The sequence below is a fragment of the Eriocheir sinensis genome, chromosome 59 (assembly GCF_024679095.1).
Source record: "Eriocheir sinensis breed Jianghai 21 chromosome 59, ASM2467909v1, whole genome shotgun sequence".
In the NCBI taxonomy this organism is placed as follows: Eukaryota; Metazoa; Arthropoda; class Malacostraca; order Decapoda; family Varunidae; genus Eriocheir; species Eriocheir sinensis.
The window spans coordinates 1,322,890-1,341,263 of NC_066567.1; the positions used below are offsets into that span (position 1 = coordinate 1,322,890).

The 18,374-nt window shown below is 48.7% G+C and overlaps 2 protein-coding genes across 35 annotated transcripts; one reads left to right on the plus strand and one right to left on the minus strand.

Annotated features, from left to right (window-relative positions):
* Positions 1-580: 580 nt before the first annotated feature.
* LOC126985305 (nascent polypeptide-associated complex subunit alpha, muscle-specific form-like) lies at positions 581-14,147 on the plus strand. 25 transcript variants are annotated; one of them, XM_050840027.1, is made up of 10 exons: positions 581-628; positions 4,199-4,438; positions 5,027-5,267; positions 5,551-7,457; positions 7,497-7,565; positions 7,716-9,096; positions 9,215-9,396; positions 9,514-9,754; positions 9,862-12,958; positions 13,324-14,147. In XM_050840027.1, exons 2-10 carry the CDS (start codon positions 4,265-4,267, stop codon positions 13,358-13,360), a joined length of 7,329 nt encoding a protein of 2,442 aa, XP_050695984.1. In that variant the 5' UTR covers positions 581-628; positions 4,199-4,264; the 3' UTR covers positions 13,361-14,147. The 25 variants fall into 25 exon arrangements, with proteins under 25 accessions (XP_050695984.1, XP_050695985.1, XP_050695991.1 ...); XM_050840028.1 differs by lacking the exon at positions 7,497-7,565 and adding an exon at positions 7,578-7,679 and having other exon boundaries at positions 7,749-9,096; XM_050840034.1 differs by lacking the exon at positions 7,497-7,565 and having other exon boundaries at positions 5,551-7,290; positions 7,351-7,442.
* On the minus strand, positions 13,265-18,372 carry LOC126985307 (vesicle transport protein SEC20-like). 10 transcript variants are annotated; one of them, XM_050840046.1, is made up of 8 exons: positions 18,106-18,372; positions 17,157-17,188; positions 17,003-17,030; positions 15,614-15,708; positions 15,325-15,438; positions 15,001-15,126; positions 14,689-14,872; positions 13,265-14,388 (listed from the first exon to the last, which is right to left on the minus strand). In XM_050840046.1, exons 4-8 carry the CDS (start codon positions 15,695-15,697, stop codon positions 14,198-14,200), a joined length of 699 nt encoding a protein of 232 aa, XP_050696003.1. In that variant the 5' UTR covers positions 15,698-15,708; positions 17,003-17,030; positions 17,157-17,188; positions 18,106-18,372; the 3' UTR covers positions 13,265-14,197. The 10 variants fall into 10 exon arrangements, with proteins under 10 accessions (XP_050696003.1, XP_050696002.1, XP_050696000.1 ...); XM_050840045.1 differs by lacking the exon at positions 17,157-17,188 and adding an exon at positions 17,326-17,357; XM_050840043.1 differs by lacking the exon at positions 17,003-17,030 and adding an exon at positions 17,326-17,357.
* Positions 18,373-18,374: the final 2 nt, after the last annotated feature.

An 18,374-nucleotide genomic window follows, 5' to 3' on the forward strand; every position in this document is an offset into this window, starting at 1 on the left:
TATTTGCCCTGATTCAGCTAGCCAATCAGAGTAGCCGTACTATGCCGTCTTGCCTCCGCCCAGCCAATCAGCGACGTCGAGCTTTGTTTTGAACCCTGCTCCGCGCATTACGTAGCTTTAAAAATAAGTATAGATCAAAAACGTTTGATAATTGGGTCATGACGGGAAATTTCGACTCTTGGATTTAATGTTGTATTCTTTCCGTCTTGTTTAGTGTATGATCAATGGCTTTTTTGGGGTATATATGCGTTTTTGAACAATGGTATGGAAGTAGAAATTTCGCTTCTAGGATTATTTATTGAATCGTTTCCGTTTATTTTGGTTTATTTCGCGTATTTAGTGTATTCAATGCATGTCTTAGGGCGTATATAGGCGTTTTTGAAATCAGGTTAGGAGCAGAAATTCCGCTTCTCGGATCATTTGTTGTATTTATTATTATTGTCTCCATTTATTTTAGTTTATTTAGGATATTTAGTGTGCTTATTGTATGCTTTGTGGGCGTAAATAAGCGTTTTGACCCTTGATTTGGTACTAGTTGACGCGGCGGAGGGAAGTTAGGAGGCCAGATTCAAATCGAGCGCGCGCAGTTGTTAAGTGGAAGCGGGTGAGGGAGGGCACGTCCTGCCAGGTGATGTATTTTTCCGTGCTTTCTCCTCTATTAAACAAAAATACCTACAAATTTCAATACCAGTTATCATTTAAAGCACAAATAACACCACCGAGGAGCCTGGAGCCACGAAATACCAGGAATAAGTTTGATTCTAATGACAGTTTGAAGTGGGTACCAGTTTTTCCATTATCTCGCCATTTAAATCTCTAAGGCAAAAATGATGGCGTGGTATTTTCCCGCGTGATTTTATTTAGTTATGTTTTTGTGTCACCACGTGGGCGTATGGGCGGCGTGGGCGTGACGGCGCGACTATAATATTAAAAAAAAGGTCAGTGAGCGTTGGATGTTGGTGGTCATTGAACTCTAAGGATTTTTAAGGGGGGCTGTTGTATTTATTTTGTGGATAATATTAACGTTTATTTTACCCTTTTCATTCATTAATCGTGTTTTCTTAGCTTCTTTTGAGACTCCAGTGAACTTTTCCTTACGGTGATTCAATGCTGAGAGACTCGGTTTAAGCGGGTACTGATGTATTTGTGGTAGATGATATTAACGTTTATTTTGAGGATATTAACGTTTATTTTACCCTTTTCATTCATTAATCGTGTTTTCTTAGCTTCTTTTGAGACTCCAGTGAACTTTTCCTTACGGTGATTCAATGCCGAGACTCTGTTTAAGGGGGTATTGATGTATTTGTGGTAGATGATATTAACGTTTATTTTGAGGATATTAACGTTTATTTTACCCTTTTCATTCATTTATCGTGTTTTCTTAGCTTCTTTTGAGACTCCAGTGAACTTTTCCTAACGGTGATTCAATGCTGAGACTCGGTTTAAGGGGGTATTGATGTATTTGTGGTAGATGATATTAACGTTTATTTTACCCTTTTCATTCATTTATCGTGTTTTTTCTTGGCTTTTTTTGAGCCTAGTGAACTTTTTCCTACGGTGTTTCAAAGGTGGGAGACTCGTTTTAAGGGGGCACTAATGTATTTATGTGGCAGACGATATTGACGTTTATTTTACCCTTTTCATTCATTTATCGTGTTTCCTTAGCTTCTTTTGAGGCTCTATAGAACTTTTCCTTCAGGTATTTCAACGCTGGAAGACTCGTTTTAAGGGGCCACTAATGTATTTATGTGGCAGACGATATTGACGTTATTTTTAATCCCTTTTCGTTGCTATTTCGTGTTTTTTGAGCCTATAAATACCTTTTCCTAAGCTGTTTTAACTTATAGACTGAATTTAAGGGGGTACCACTGTATTTACGTGTAAGCTTATATTGACTTTTTTTTATAATCATTGATATATGTTTTTGTAGCTTATCGTGTACGTAATAAAACTTATTTAACGCATTGCCCGGCGGAGTGACGGCGTGCTGAGTGGTGGTTTATATAGTACACAGTACCGCGGGAAATCCGTTTGATAAGGGTAGAACTGGTTTTATTTTGTTTTGTGGGCATGTTTTACGTCAAGACACGCGGGGAAATGAAGGAGTGGGGGACTTAAATAGCTTGCTTTTAAAATCTTAATTAGTGGGCAGCTGTTTAGGTTAGGCTAATGATCTGTTTCCCCTTTGGCACGTGCAGTATTCAGTATTCATGATGTGTTGTATTGTGAAGGCGTGGACTATTTTGCCAACCCCCGTTATTCCATTGCCAGGTGTAGTTAGTTGCTGGGATGACGCGGGTGTTGGGTAGCCATGCCTCGCCACCTCAACACTGACGGTTTGCTTGAGGTATTTCCGGTGAACCCGAAATTTTGAAAGGTGTCCCTATGGCTCTCTCATAACATCGCGAGGCACCCACCATGCACTTTAGACATTCCGAGGATAGTCTGTCAAGGAGTTGAATAACCCTCTGAACTTTGCTACGAGAGAATGTTTCCTGTTGTCATGCATAAAAGAGCCGGTGTGTGTGTTGCCTTTAGAATCAAAACTATCCCTATCCGGCCACCAGATCGCCTTGGAGTTAAAATCTGTAGCCTAGTTGTGCTATATATAGGAAGATGGTCGTGGTATCTTACGGGTAGCTTTTATATATGTGGCCCGCGCACCGCATGGCTCTGTATAGGACATCCCGTTGCCAGAAGTGGTTTGGGCAAGCAGGGACGGCATTTTGTAGCGGTCGTTGTAATACTTTGCTGAATGCCTTCTGTGAACCCCCTCCTCCCCCTCGCCACACACCGTCACTACACACATGCAAGCCTGAGTCAGCACCTAGGCACCTCTACCCCCCCTGCCTCATGTTGCCGGCCTATCCACTCCATGCAGTCACCGAGTTATGCATGATTCACGCCTACTTGAGATAGCTATGTGACTGTATTTAGAACTCTTTCAAGGGGTTCGTGTCAAGACCCTCCGGAAGAAAACTTAGCTCGAAAAAAAGACAGAGGTAGGAAAATTATATAGCTGGAGGGGAAAAAAAAATAGGCTAGTCATTCCCTTTGGAGATTTCTGGCATTCGTTTCTTGAAGTTCATTGTGTTGCCGCATTTTTGTGTGTGCATGTGTTTAGCTTTTACTGTCTCCCTTATCAAAAAAGAGACTATCGAGTGTTTGAGGGTGAATGAAAAGGAAGGTAATTTTTTTTTTAACGGACTGATGCGTAAAATTTTCCACTACTACAGCTGTGAGGATGAGTAATTGACTAAAAAGATACCGGGGCCTTAAAAAAAATACCTCTAAATATAGTTTCCCAGTTTGATGATTAATGTATATAATTTATTGCAGAATGAGAATGAAAACTATTGATGGAGGTATATATAGCTCTTTATCTTACGGGTCTTCATATGACAGTTTTTATGAGATTTTGAAGTTGGTTAGAGTGGTTATCTTACTCCCATTATCAGTAACTTCCCCATCACCTCCCGCCCGTCCCCTCTCACGCACCGCCGCCGAGCCTTCCACCACGACCCAAATACTATCACGCTCTCCTCCACGTGCCGTTCCATGCCGCCTTTTTTGAACTGCTGCTGCCCACTTGATCTCTTCGGTTGCTCAATAATGTGTTCGCTGTCTGTCTGTCCCACCGGCTCGCCCTGACACCGCCACCTTGTTCACTGTGAAGGTTTTTAAGGGGAGAATCGAAGATATCAAAATGAAGGTAAAATAAGACCAAGTAAAAGAGTTAGAGGGAGAGAGAAAATGGGAAATAAGACAGTTGACACGAAAGAAAGAAAAGAGGAAAAACAACTGGATGCTTAGAGTAGGTGAAGAATTACTCATCTGATATCTTGGTCTTATTTTACATTTGCTTACCCATCACTAAGGTAAGATAAGACCAAGAGAGTTAGAGGGAGAGAGAAAATGGGAAATAAGACAGTTGACAAGAAAGAAGGAAAGAAAGGAGTAGAGTAGGTGAAGAATTACTCATCTGATATCTTGGTCTTATTTTACATTTGCTTACCTATCACTAAGGTAAGCAAAGGTAAGATAAGACCAAGAAAGAGAATTAGAGGGAGAGAGAAAATGGGAAATAAGACAGTTGACAAGAAAGAAGGAAAGAAAGGAGTAGAGTAGGTGAAGAATTACTCGGCTGAACTTGTGTAGTTTTAAATGGTAACTCTAATGATATATCCTCCACACACAGGTAGGTATGCGGGCCTAGGTCGTAGCCAGTCGTTTCCCCTTCGTCAGCACCAGCAGCACCACCACCATGAGTGTCGTGGGCTCCGTGGTGGTTATCAAGCGGACGGGCGCCGACGGGACGCCCTACCCCATGGTGCACTGCAGCTGCTCCATCGGCAGGAACATCGAGTGTGACATCCGGGTGCAGCTTAACTCAGTGTCCCAGCAGCAGTGTCGCATCGATGTGGACCCCAGCGGGAAGGTAAGGCACTGGGGCAAGGCTGGGGCGCACTTTATTTTATTTACTTATATATTTAACGCAACAACAGGCATCTCAAGGGTAAAAGAACAAAACTTACAACAAATAACTCGCTAGATGCAGCTCCAACAACAGAAACAGAATGAGAGGCTGACAGGCAGAGGATTGAAAAGGTTAACTATGTAGTGACTTATGGGTCTGTATTAAGAAAAGTACTATGCCATAATATCTACCACTTTATTTTACACATTTATTACAACAGTAGACTCATCTATTACTGGTAAGGGAGTGGGGCCACGCTTATAAGAACTGAATGTGATAACTACCATAGTGCAAGGATTGATGAGAGTTAATAATGAAGTGACTGGAGGGTCTGTAACAGGAAAAGTTGGAGGGTCTGTAATAGGAAAAGAAAGTTCTGTTATCTATTTCTTTTTTTATACACTAGGTATTATTACCGGACTTTTTTATCTATTACTATTACTCAAACCTTGTGATAGTCTATTGCTTGTCATTCTTACAGATTTGAGTTGATATTTATTTTTCTTTTGTTCTCTCCAACTAATCTGTTGTTTTACCTTTCCTCTTCAGGCGTATCTCACGAACCTGAGTCACAACAACCAAACAGTGCTGGGTGACTACACGCTGGCCCCGGAGGAGGTGTGCATGCTCAGCCACAAGCAGGTCATCAGCGTGGGGGAGAGGAAGTTCCGCTGGGAGTACCCTGAAGACTCCGCCCTGGCTGTGTCTTTCCCCGCTGTCGCCCCTGCAGAAAAAGTGAAGATCCTCGTGCCTGTGGACAAGTCGCCGCTCCCTCGCTATACAGACAGTGGTGGGTGAAGTGTTAGGTTCTGCTTTTATTTATTTATTCATTTTACCTTTTTGCGTTTTGAGGGACCAGTAAGATTTCCTGTTTCCTATTTGGAGGAGTTTATTGAACCTGTGTGTACCTTGTGTTTGCATCACTTACCTTTGTCATTTTTTACAATTAAAGATTTGTCAAGGCTTGTAGAAGATCCTTTGTGTGTGCATGCTCTCTGACCCTTGGGTTCGTATGACATTAGCATTGCCTTCACAAATAGTGTGTGCTACAAGTATAACATTGTTTATCACAGCTGGAGTGTCACATCGCTGGAGTATTGATGATGCTTCAGAGGCCAAGAGGAAGAAGGTGTCGTTTGGACCTCAACTGAACCCTGAGCACTTCGACAAGCTCCTGCCGCCCGCCACTCCCGTAAGCAAGGGAGACAAGCCCAACGGTCGCCAGAGTCCCCTCGATGCCCCTTCGTCTGGCCCAGGCAGTGCGAGAAAATCTGGAAGAGTGTCGGTTGCCTCCACATTTGAGAGTATCCCTGAGTATGTTCCCGACACACCCACCAAGAGCCTCCTGCGTCGACGAAGCCCCACCCCAGTCAAGCCCTATCTGGCACGCAGCCTTGGAATCAGCATGGGCAAGCTGCAGGGGGATGTACCCTCCCCAGAGAAAGAAACTCCACACACATCACAAGCCCAACCCACTGAAGTCCCTGCCCAATCCTCTAAGCCAATGCCAACTGACAAGCCTATGGACAGAACACCAGTAAAGAAGCCAGTCACACCACTCAAGCGACCCACACCTGGTCCAAAGACACCCAAATCCCCAAAGGTTATCTCCACAAAGATCGCACACTTGAAGCTCGTGTCCCCAAGTGCTGCTGGGGAGAAATCCACATCTCCCCGAGGCCGCCCCAAGAACACCCCCAGCCCCAAGGCACCGGGAGCAGCCTCGCCTCGTGGTCGCCCCAGGAAGTCCCTATCACCATCGGCAACACCATCACCACGTGGCCGACCAAAGAAGTCTCTATCACCATCACCGCGTGGCCGACCAAAGAAGTCCCTGTCACCATCAGCAACACCATCACCACGGGGTAGACCAAAGAAATCCCAGAGTCCCAAGGCACCAGGAACACCAGTACCACGTGGCCGTCCAAAGTCCCAGAGTCCCAAGGCACCACGCGGTCGCCCAAAGTCCCAGAGTCCCAAGGCTCCACGCGGTCGCCCAAAGTCCCAGAGTCCCAAGGCTCCACGCGGTCGCCCAAAGTCCCAGAGTCCCAAGGCTCCACGCGGTCGCCCAAAGTCCCAGAGTCCCAAGGCACCACGCGGTCGCCCAAAGTCCCAGAGTCCCAAGGCACCACGTGGTCGCCCCAAGTCTCAGAGTCCCAAGTCACTCGGAACCCCATTGCCACGTGGCCGCCCCAAGAAGTCCCTGAGCCCTTCTCCTAAGCTGCAAGGGTCCCTCAAGAGGCCTGCAAGTACCAGCCAGGTTTCCAGCACCCCCCAAAAAAAGTTGTTCAAGTTTTCTAACTCTCCTCTTAAACCACCAGCACCCAAGACACTCACACCCAAGCTTGGCACCCCAAAGAGAGCTGGCACCCCTACATATGTTACTCCCAAAAAGTTTATGAAGGTTGGTACCCCTAAAAGTGTTGGGAAAATTAATAATGCCACTCCCAAGAAGCCCTCCTCACCAAAGGCTTCCCCAAAGGTGGCCACTCCCAAGGCTTCTCCCAAGTCAGCAACTCCTAAGGGTTCTCCCAAGCTGTCATCCCCAAAGCCATCAACACCTAAGGGTTCTCCCAAAGCAGGAACTCCCAAGGGTTCTCCCAAGCTCTCATCTCCTAAATCTGCCACCCCCAGGAAAGTAACATCTCCCAAGGTTGTCTCATCCAAGCTGTCGTCCCCCAAGGCTTCTTCCAAGCTGTCATCTCCCAAATCTGCAACTCCTAAGGCTTCTCCCAAATCTGCAACTCCTAAGGCTTCTCCCAAATCTGCCACTCCGAAGGCTTCTCCCAAGTCTGCCACTCCCAAGAGAGTATCAACTCCTAAGTCTTCTCCCAAATCTGCCACCCCCAAGAGAATATCATCTCCCAAGGCAGCAACTCCTAAGGCTTCTCCCAAATCTGCCACCCCCAAGGCTTCTCCCAAGGCAGCAACTCCTAAGGCTTCTCCCAAATCTGCCACCCCCAAGGCAGCAACTCCTAAGGCTTCTCCCAAATCTGCCACCCCCAAGGCAGCAACTAAGGCTTCTCCCAAATCTGCCACCCCCAAGGCAGCAACTCCTAAGGCTTCTCCCAAATCTGCCACCCCCAAGGCAGCAACTAAGGCTTCTCCCAAATCTGCCACCCCCAAGAGAGTATCATCTCCCAAGGCAGCAACTCCTAAGGCTTCTCCCAAGCTGAAATCCCCCAAATCTGCCACCCCCAAGGCTTCTAAGGCTTCTCCCAAATCTGCCACCCCTAAGAGAGTATCATCTCCCAAGGCAGCAACTCCTAAGGCTTCTCCCAAATCTGCCACCCCCAAGAGAGTATCATCTCCCAAGGCAGCAACTCCTAAGGCTTCTCCCAAGCTGACATCCCTGAAATCTGCCACCCCCAAAGCTTCTCCCAAGGCAGCAACTCCTAAGGCTTCTCCCAAGTCTGCCACCCCTAAGAGAGTGTCATCTCCCAAGGCAGCAACTCCTAAGGCTTCTCCCAAGTTCCCTACTCCCAAGGCTTCTCCCAAGTTTCCCACACCCAAGTCTTCCCCAAAGGTAGCAGCTTCTAAGGCTTCCCCCAAGTTTCCCACCCCTAAGGCTTCCCCCAAGTTTCCCACACCCAAGTCTGCCACTCCCAAGGCTGCCTCTCCCAAGCTTGCCACTCCCAAGAAGCTTTCAGCCAAGTCCATTTCCCCCAGGTTTCTCTCCTCCAAGCTGGCATCATACAAATGTCCCTCACCCAAGTTTCCGTCACCCAAGCTTTCATCTCCCAAGTCATCTCCTAAGTTTCCCTCACCCAAGCTGTCTCCCAAGTTTTCCTCTCCCAAGTCTGCAGCCAAGAAGTTTTCCTCCCCTAAAGCTGCAAACCTCAAGCTATCCTCTCCCAAGAACCGCTCGTCCCCCAAATTGTCGTCGCCAAAATCCACTTCAAAGGCCGCCACATCTCCAAAGCTATCCTCTCCCAAGCCTAGCCGCCCTAAGAAGCTGTCGACTCCCAGGAAACCCACAACCCCCAAGAAACTGTCCACTCCCAAGGGCACCTCTCCCAAAACCCCTTCCACTCCCAAGCCAGGTCGGCCCAAGACAGTGGCCACCCCTAAAGCTACCACCCCCAAGCCTGGCCATTCTAAGAAGCTGTCAACCCCCAGGTCTGCCAGCCCAAGGAAGCCAGCAACACCCAAGTTTGCCAGCCCAGAGGTGTTGGCAGCCCCTGGGTCTGTCACTCCTTGGTCGGTTAGCCGCAAAAAGCTCTCATCGCCCAAATTTTCGAGCCCTGAGGTCATAGCAGCCCCGGGTTCTGCTAAGGGCAAGAAGTCCCAGAGCCCCAAGTTTGCCAGTCCCAAGAATGTCTGCGCGGTGCTTCTGACGCCACCACACACTGGCAGCCCCAAAGCATCAAGCACCAGTAAGCTGACACCTCCCAAGTCACCCGGGGTCAAGAGGTCTGCCACACTCAAGACACCAACTCCCAAGAAACTGAAGACAGACAGCCCCAAGAACAGTGGGTCAGCAACACCCAAATCCACCGGCAAGAAACACCCCAGAACCCCGGCCTCTGCTCTTCGCATCAAGGCAGCAACATCAAGGTCCACCCACAAGAAGGTCACTATCAAGAGCCAGACTTCTGCCACGCCGGGCCTCAAGTCAGGTGGGTTGAGGGCCCTGCATGGTCCACCAGTGCTGTATTGTGGCTGGAATGTTTGTGGTTTATATTACTTTCATTGCTTTGGATCCTTGACATGCTGACCATGTTCTTTGTCATGCAGGAAAGCTGTCCAGGGTGATGAAGGCCAAGACGCCCAAGAAGACCTGGGCTGACGTGCTGAAGAAGGGGCTGACGGGGAAGGGGGCGGCCCTCTCCCGCTCCCAGAAGGCACGGACTGTTCTGGCGGCAACTCGCACCATGCACAAGCAATCCAAAAGGACTGTGCAGCCCAAGAAGACCAAGGTTGGTGGACTCTTTACTAGCAAAGCCCAGTCAATGAGGGCAGGCTTGTGTGAAGGGAAACTAAACTCAGTTACTTGTGAAAAAGAGACTAATTATAAAACTGTTTTTGTCACACAGCAAACATTTCCCTTCCAGGAGGCAGCCCTGAAGCAGCAGGAGGTGGCCAGCACCACCAGCACGGGCCACGCCAACTCTCCAGCTCCAATCATCATCCGCCGGAAGACAACCCAGACCCCCAAGGTGTTCAGGCGGGGCCAGAAGCAGCCATGCCCCGTCAACCAGCCTGGGGGGGTGGGCGACACCGCTGACCTGGAGGGCCTGTCCTCCCTCATGGCCACCCCCAGGGTGCCACCTCAGGGTAAGATAACATTCCAGACACACTTTACTTACCACTCTATTATTATTACATGTTTCTGAAAGTATGAAGAGTAGAACATCACTTTAATCTTCCCTGAACACCCACAGGAGAGACAGCTGTGCCATCCCCAAGAGGCAGGGTGAAGGCCACCCCCCGGACCTCACCGTCCCAGCGGCTGCGCCGGGCTCTGCGCAGCTCCCCGTCCTCGTCCTCTGCCAACACCTCCATCAGCTCCATCAACATGACCAACTTTGACTTCTCTGCTGTCAGGACTCCTGAACTCACCAAGGACCTCTTTGTGTCTTCCCTGGAGACACCAGCCCCCTGCGGCACACCGGAGAGTGTGTACAGAAACCCTGCAGACAGACAGGCCCTGGACTCCCCGGTGCAGGTCACCATAGAGGCCGATGCCACCACCTTTGACTTTGGCAACGCCCACACACCCGACGTGACCCAGGACAAGTTTGTCTCCCCCGTGAGTGGTCTCAGGACTCCCAGAACAGCCATCTCAACGCCAAAGCCACAGCTGAAGAACATGGCCCCACTCAGGAACCTCTCTGCGGAGTCTATACCTCAGGAACAGCAAGAGACAAGTTCCAGGGATGCAGCGTCAGAGGAGAACCTTGAGGGAGCTGCAGGAACTTCATCCCAAGCCAACCACACAGACGCTGCAAGTGTGAAGAAGCTCCTTAGGACGCCCAAGGCTGCCACATCACCCCAGGCAGATTACACAGATGTTGCCGGTGTGAAGAAGCTGCTTAAAACACCAAGAGCTGCACCGCCATCACCACAAGCCAACTACACGGACGTGGCCGGCGTGAAGAAGCTCCTCAGGACACCCAAACCTGCAGCGACATCCCCTCAGGCTGACTACACCAATATAGTGGGGACAAGGAAGCTGATGAAGACGCCCGGGCCTGTACCAGCATCCCCTGAAGCTGACTACACCAATGTTGCAGGTGTAGGCAAGATGCTGAGGACCCCCAAGCCCGCGCCAGCATCCCCTGAGGCTGACTACACACAAGTGGCAGGGATGAAGAAGCTGCTGAGGACCCCCAAGCCTGCTGTGGCATCCCCTGAGGCTGATTATACCAATGTTGCTGGTGTTGGAAAACTGCTGAGAACACCCAAGCCTGCTGTGGTCTCTCCCAAAGCTGACTACACCAATGTTGCAGGTGTGGGCAAGCTGCTCAGGACTCCCAAGGCTGCTGTGGCATCCCCCGAGGCTGACTACACCAATGTTAGAGGTGTTAGACATTTGCTGCGCTCGCCCAAGACTCCCACAAACACACCTGAAGCTGATTTTACAGGTGTGGCTATGCTCCTGTCCACACCTGAGCCACAGCTGGAAGATGATGCAGCTGTGAGGGTTGAGAGAGCAAGAAAGACTCCCTTGGCAGACCACACCAACGTGGACCGCTCACAGTCCCCGGTGCGAGGAGCGAAAGGCAAGGCTGCCACCCCTCAGAAGGAAGCCTCCCCGGCCACCAGCTCCCCTTCAGAAAATATTCCGCCCCAGGGCCAGGAGGAGGAGGGCCCTGCGCCGCGGAGGTCACAGAGGAAGCCCAAGGCAGCCGACCAGCAGAGTGAGGTCACGCCAGTCAGGCGGATGCGCTCCAGAAGGAAGATCGAGGACTGTGTCTTGGAGCTGGTGCAGTCTCCCATTGGCTCCACACACTCCCTGCTCTCCACGCCTCTGGAGGAACAGCCAACACCCACGAGAAAGTCCAAGAGGACCAGGAAAGGAGGGGTGGATGCGGATCAGGACACCCCCAGCAAAGCCTTGGTTGCACCCGGCACCCCGGTCACAGTTCTCCAGGCAACAGTGGATGCAGGTGAAGTAGCACCCCTTCCAGAGGTGCTCCCCTCACCTGAAGAAGACTCCATCCAGGGAAAGCAAGGCAAGGAGGAAGAGGCAGCCACACCTCGGCCAAAGAAAGGCAGAGCAAAGAAGGAGCTCTCGGATGAAACCGAGGTACAAAATGTCCCTGCGAAGACGCTGGATGAGAATGTCGCAGTAGAGTCCCCGGCAAAGACCACCCGCAGGGGAAGAGCTGCCAAGGGAACAGCAGCAGAGTCGGATACAAAGGAGTCAGTGGAGGAGGAGGCCCGGCCTGCTCCCACAGTGAGAGGGAGGGGAAGGAGAGCAGTGGCAGCAGCGGCACCTGTTGAAGATTCCAGCCAGAGAGAACAGAGCGCCGAAGCGTCTCTACCAAAGGGACGTGGAACAAAAAATAAGCTCCCAGACGAGGAGGTTGAGGTACAAAATGTCCCTGACAAGACCTCTTCATCAGATGAGGATGTCACAGAGTCTCCGGCAAAGATCACTCGCAGAGGAAGAACTGCAAAGGGAGCAGCAGCAGAGTCTGGCAAGAAGAAGTCTGTGGAAGAGGCGGCCCAGCTTACTCCCACAGTGCGAGGGAGAGGAAGGAGAGCAGCGGCAGTAGCAGCAGCAGCGGCTATAGCAATTGGCTCTCCAAAAGACCAAACAAGCAAGGACGACAAACCCCAAGCCTCCAAGAGCAAGAGAGGCCAGAGCAAGGAAGAGCATGACACCGCTGCGGTGGAGGAGGGTGGGAAGGGAACAAGGAGGACCAGAAGGAAGGTGGCTTTTGCCGACGAGCCCGACACGAAACAAAGTAAGGACGAGGACAGTGAAGAAAAGTCCATCCCTGCCAAGAGACCAGCAGCAAGGAAGACAAGAGGTGGGAGGGGAAGCAAGAAGGAGGAGGAGGAGGATGAAGCTGAAGACAAGGAGAATAACAGTCCACCCAAGAAGGCAAGGACACAGAGGACAAGGGCCAAGAAGGGAGACACTGCTGATGATGATGAAGGCAAGGCAGAGGACAAGGAAGATGAGGACAATGCAACTCCTGCCAAGAGGGGAAAGAGGCCGCTGAGAACAAAATCCAAGAATACCAGTGAGGAAAAAATGGATGAAGACACAAAGACTGAAGAAGAGAAAGCTGCCACAACCAAGAAGGGAAGGCCGAGGAAGGCAGCAGCTAAGAAGGGAGGAAAGGACGACGAGAAGATGGAGGAGAAGGAAGATGTGCCCAGCGAGGACTCCAAAGACGAGGAGTGTGTGCCCACGCCCCCCAAGAGAGGGAGGAGGCAACAGAAGGCTGCGCAGGACCCTCCCCCCGCCAGGACCAGCAACAGAAGAGGCAAAGTCACGGCCGAGGTTGCTTCCCCAGAGGCCAGGTGAGTGTCATGATAATTTGAATATGCATCGTGTGTAAAATTTTGGGCATGCAGTACAGCTGTGCATGGCCCTGGTGCTCATCTGAGTTGTGTTGGCCCTTGAGCCTGTGGTGGGAGAGAACCGTTACTGAGGAGTACACTGTGGTAACCTGGATGTTGCTGTGGCCCTGTGTCCCGGGTGATGGGTTCTCACCCACTGCAGGCTCAAGGGTCAGTGGTACAGAGATAGTTGATGAGAGATGGTTGGCACAGTTCACCGGTGATGGTGGAGGGCTGACTGTGTGGGGGATATGTATTAAAAAATGGTTATTATAAATTTATATATTTGATCTTCTCCAGTGTAATCCTTTGCCCTTTCTTTCCAGGCCTACAAGAGCAACACGATCTCGCAAGAAACTGTAATAGTACAATTGAGTACCTGCCCACCTGTCTTCAAACACAACCTGTAGAGTGCAACTCATACATGTATATTTTATTACACAATCCTCTTCCTCATCTGTGTTAGGCAACCTGACTAGTTCAACTAGTGATTAATACATGAAAGGTGTATCTGTGTGCGTGTGTGTGTATTCAACTGTATGTATAGATGAATTAACTGTGCTATTTTAAGGTTCTTGCATTTAGTGAGTGTGGGTGTTGTCCTCCCGAGGAGGGTGGCCACAGACAAGGGCTGGGGTGGAGGAGGCCGGCTGTGCCTACTCGACACACTCTAGCAGTTTGGATTTTAAACTTTTCTTGAGGCTCATCACCTCCATTTTTCACCCTGCACGGCATACCTGCCCTGTTTTATAAAGGAAACAAATCTGAAAGCTCAGTATTGTACCTGCTAGCTGAATACAAGGGATCAGGCTGACTCCTTCCTCTCCCTGGCCATAAACTATCCCAAACTACTGCCCGGCCACTCCTGAGCTCTTTAGTGTGATTAAGGTACTTTTAGAAATTGTGAGCATCAAAGCTTTCTTCTTAGCTGTAAGGTTGTTCAAGTTCAGAATAAATAATGTAGATAATTTAGATGTCATGTGAGAGATGGTGACTGGTATTCAGGAGACTTTCAGTAGTGTTTTAACTCTGCCTGAAGCATTAAAGTAAGCTTCAGCACTTGCAATTTAAATTACACATTTTTTTACTTATTTTTAAGTTTTTATTTTATGAATACAAAGAACTGAAGGAATTAGATGTACCAAACTTTGAGTGCATTTTCTTACCCCCCAAACACTGTTCCTGGCAGCCCCGGGCACCTCAGAAGATGAACCTGTTCCTCACCACCACCAGGCATGAGGCCAGGAAGAACACCAGGCCCAGGAAGATCAGCAGCTTGTCGGTGTTCTCCCGTCGACCGTACTTGTTGAGAATCTTCCGGGCCTGGCTGATGACGGAGCCCATGGTCTTGAGCTCCTCGTGGGTGCTGGTCAAGCTCTGCGATCCCTCCACTGAAATGAGGTGATGCAAGAAATGGCTGGCAACACAGGGCTACTCATAAGACTGCCATGGCACAGAAGAAAAAGAAGACATTCTTGAACACTGCCATATTGTGTTCTTAAATAAGTTATATGATTATTTTTGTGTCATGTAACATACCCTTGTCCAACGTCTTAAAAAAAGGTAAGCAATTCACTATATGCAAGACCTGGCTGGGCTACTGAGACCATTCCAACAGGACATTTAAAAGAAAAAGCCCCACTGAAGGCAAGCCTCTGCCAAGTGCCGCTGCTCCAAGCACGTGGACTCACCCAGGGTGTCCACCGTGTGTGCACTCTTCTGCACGTTGTCCTGGATGAGCCTGGTGACGGTGAGCAAGTCCTCGCTGAGCCTCGAGGAGTCCCTCAGCAGCAGCTCCCGCGTCCGCCTCTGCCGCACGCTGCCCTCGCCCTCGCCCTCAGCAGGCTGTTTGCTCAGCAGCTCATCCTTGCTCCTCTGCCAGAGAAAGATAATTATTTAACATCCTTCAACTTAACACATCACTACCCAGCACAAAATATACAACATGCTACTACTACTGCTGCTGCGGCTTCCACCACCACCACACGTACAGCCCGCCGCACCTGGTTGATGGTGAGCTGTGCCGCCAGGAGAGCGTTGCGGAAGGCTCGGTGGTCGTCCTGCAGCATTTTCTCGCTTCTTGCCGCCTCCTCGGCCAGCTGACAGCGCTCGTCCTCGTTGTCTTCCTCCTGCAATAAAAATCACTGGAGAATACACAATTATCCTCAGTTGTTTCCCATTCCCTACAATCCTCAAGTTTAAAGTGAAAGAAGGGAGTCCCAGTAGAGGCAAGGAATGTCTTCACTGTTCAGGAATGAAATCATTGTGTCTGCCAGCCACAATGATGAGGTTTCTAAGAACAAGGCATTCAGACCACGGGTACTGACCTGAGCCAGTCTCTTCAGCTCCTCAATCTGCTCCCGAAGCTGTGCAATGCGTGATCGAACCAGCGAACCAATGTCATCCAGGTCAGCCTGGGACCCATCAAGCTCACGGATCTCCTGGACAATGAACAAGAAAGGTATGATGAGAGAGGAAATTAATTATCAGCTAACTGTTGTATGTATTCACTGGAATACCAAACCAGATCAAATAGCCACCTCACCACTGAGAAGACAGTGCCCTATATTCTGAGGAAGGGTGAGCAATAGAGACACTGCGTTCTGCGCCGCTCACCTGGACGAGGCTCTTCACCATCATGTCATACTTGAGTATGTCCTGCCGCACCACGCTGAGGTACACCTGCTCTTCCCCTGCCATCCTCGCTGGGTCTGGGGGGGGGACAGATTATTAATATATCTCTAGTTTACTGTAGAATATGAAATATTAAACTTAGGATCCCATTGGTGTATGTCCCAATTATTACAAGGGAGAGAGTAAAGGATCCTCAACATGAAATCTTGTCTTCATGGATTCTGTAAATGGGAAACATTTACAACAGTGAGAGGTGAACATGCTGAGCCTCATCATATGAGGTGTCACTGAGGGCAGTAATGAGAACAAGCAGTTTGAATCACTCCACTATGCTCTTTACACCTCAACTCATGGCAGGGAAGCATGCTGAACCCATAAAAGGTTTTTAAGATGCTGTGGTGAGGTGACACCACTCCTGTTTAGGCTGTGTGCTGTGTGGTGTCCAGGGCACTGACTGCTGACTGACCCACTGAGACCAGTGAGTCAACAGTGGCAGGGAAACTTGGGAGAAGCGTGACAGACTTGATGTGATGCCTGACACCCGTGCAGCAACACAAGTTAATGTGAGGAAGGCTGTTGAATGAACATCTACCAAACTAACAATGGTAAAGAACCCAAGATAAACACACTCAGGCATTTTGATAAGCTCAAGACTGACTCAAACGTGATTGATCTTAACATGCTAATCACACAAAAAAATATCTAACAAAGGATAAAGGTTTAATTAAAGTGCAATATTGTTAAACATCATGGCCAGGCATAACAAAAATAAGAGTGGCCATGCGCATTAAAAGGAAGACTGAATTATTTATGGTAAAACAACGGTGTAATAATGAAGGTTTGATTCTTGAGACCTGTGCCCAGAAAATCCAAAACAGAGAGGTCCATAAAATCAAAAGGAAACTGCTTGCAAAGGAAAGTCTGCTTGAGCGAGCCATGCCTGCTGCCACCGCTTACCTCTCCATCCCCCCCAGCCAGGCGCGGCCCTCACACACCCTCGCATCCACCCCAATGGGACTGACAAGGGTGTGAGGGAGATAAACAGGTTAGTCATCGCTGCATGGAAATAGGTGTGGCTACTCTTATGTTAGGCAACCCAAACTCCATGACCGATTAACCTGGTAGCTGCGGGATTGTGTTTCTTAAAGGCCCCACTAAGCGAGAATAGTGAGAAAAAATCATCGCTCACACAAACCACTTCATATATATTAATGCAATTGTGATCAGTTTATGCATCATCTATTTTTGGGGGTTTATATCAGGGCAAAAGTTTGGCCAGTCGCTGGTACACAGTAAAGCCACAAATTTGGTCCGTCGCTGCTACCAGGTTAATTGGCCACCATAATATATGGAAGCCTTGAGAATACATGCCTGGGAGACTGGTGACAGCTATTAACTCCTGGAAACAGAAACAGTGAAATTAAGTGAAAATGGCGTACAGGGTCGGCGAGGCAACACAACCTTATCAAACACCATGACTGATTAACTGACCTCCATTATACATAACAACCTTTAAAATACGAACCTGAAGGACTGTATTTAGATGGGTATTAACTCCTGGAAACAGAAAGAGTACAGCTTTAAGAAAATGAAGTGAAAATGGCGTACAGGGTGGGCGGGGCAACACAACCTTATCAAACACCATGACTGATTAACTGACCTCCATTATACATAACAACCTTTAAAATACGAACCTGAAGGACTGTATTTAGATGGGTATTAACTCCTGGAAACAGAAAGAGTACAGCTTTAAGAAAATGAAGTGAAAATGGCGTACAGGGTGGGCGGGGCAACACAACCTTATCAAACACCATGACTGATTAACTGACCTCCATTATACATAACAACCTTTAGAATAAGTTACCTGAAGTACTGTATTTAGACGGGTATTAACTCCTGGAAACAGAAAGAGTACAGCTTTAAGAAAATGAAGTGAAAATGGCGTACAGGGTGGGCGGGGCAACACAACCTTATCAAACACCATGACAGATTAACTGACCTCCATTATGATTATATTCTGGAAAACAGAGAGTAGCAGCTTTAAGAAAATGCAGTGAAAATGGCGTACAGGGTGGGCGGGGCAACACAACCTTATGACAGATTAACTGACCTCCATTATACATAACAACCTTTAGAATAAGTTACCTGAAGTACTGTATTTAGACGGGTATTAACTCCTGGAAACAGAAAGAGTACAGCTTTAAGAAAATGCAGTGAAAATGGCATACAGGGTGGGTGAGGTGACACAACCTTATCAAACACCATGACTGATTAACTGACCTCCATTATACATAACAACCTTTAAAGTAGCTACCTGGAGGATTGTATTTAGACGGGTATTAACTCCAGGAAACAGAATACGGCTTTAATGAAATGAAAATGGCGTACAGGGTGGGCGAGGCTACGCAACCTTATTAAACACCATGACTGATTAACTGACCTCCATTATACATAACAACCTTTAAAATACATACCTGAAGGACTGTATTTAGACGGGTATTAACTCCTGGAAACAGCCTTAACCAGCAGTGTGTGACGATCCTTTTCCTTTTTCTTGTTCTTCTTTTATCCTTTTTGTCCCTTTGTATAGCCTCGTGGGTCCTCCTCCTCTTGATCTTCTCTTCTGGTTACTGGCACTTGAGTTTTTAATGGCGTTATGGTATTTCTCTTCAGTAATAATCACGATCTTGACAGCTGGACGGCCTGGCAGGTGTGTTGACGTCGCTTAGTCTCCGTGCCGCGG

Excerpts from the sequence above, each read along its gene's own strand:
- LOC126985305 (XM_050840012.1), top strand. The coding sequence starts at position 4,265 with ATGAGTGTCGTGGGCTCCGTGGTGGTTATCAAGCGGACGGGCGCCGAC. Across the intron at positions 9,097-9,214 it reads CACGCCGGGCCTCAAGTCAG|GAAAGCTGTCCAGGGTGATG; the intron begins GTGGGTTGAGGG and ends TTTGTCATGCAG. Across the intron at positions 9,755-9,861 it reads CCCCAGGGTGCCACCTCAGG|GAGAGACAGCTGTGCCATCC; the intron begins GTAAGATAACAT and ends GAACACCCACAG.
- LOC126985307 (XM_050840039.1), bottom strand. The coding sequence starts at position 16,634 with ATGCGAGGGTGTGTGAGGGCCGCGCCTGGCTGGGGGGGATGGAGAG. Across the intron at positions 14,873-15,000 it reads CACAGCTCACCATCAACCAG|AGGAGCAAGGATGAGCTGCT; the intron begins GTGCGGCGGGCT and ends TTTCTCTGGCAG. Across the intron at positions 14,389-14,688 it reads ACACACGGTGGACACCCTGG|TGGAGGGATCGCAGAGCTTG; the intron begins GTGAGTCCACGT and ends ACCTCATTTCAG.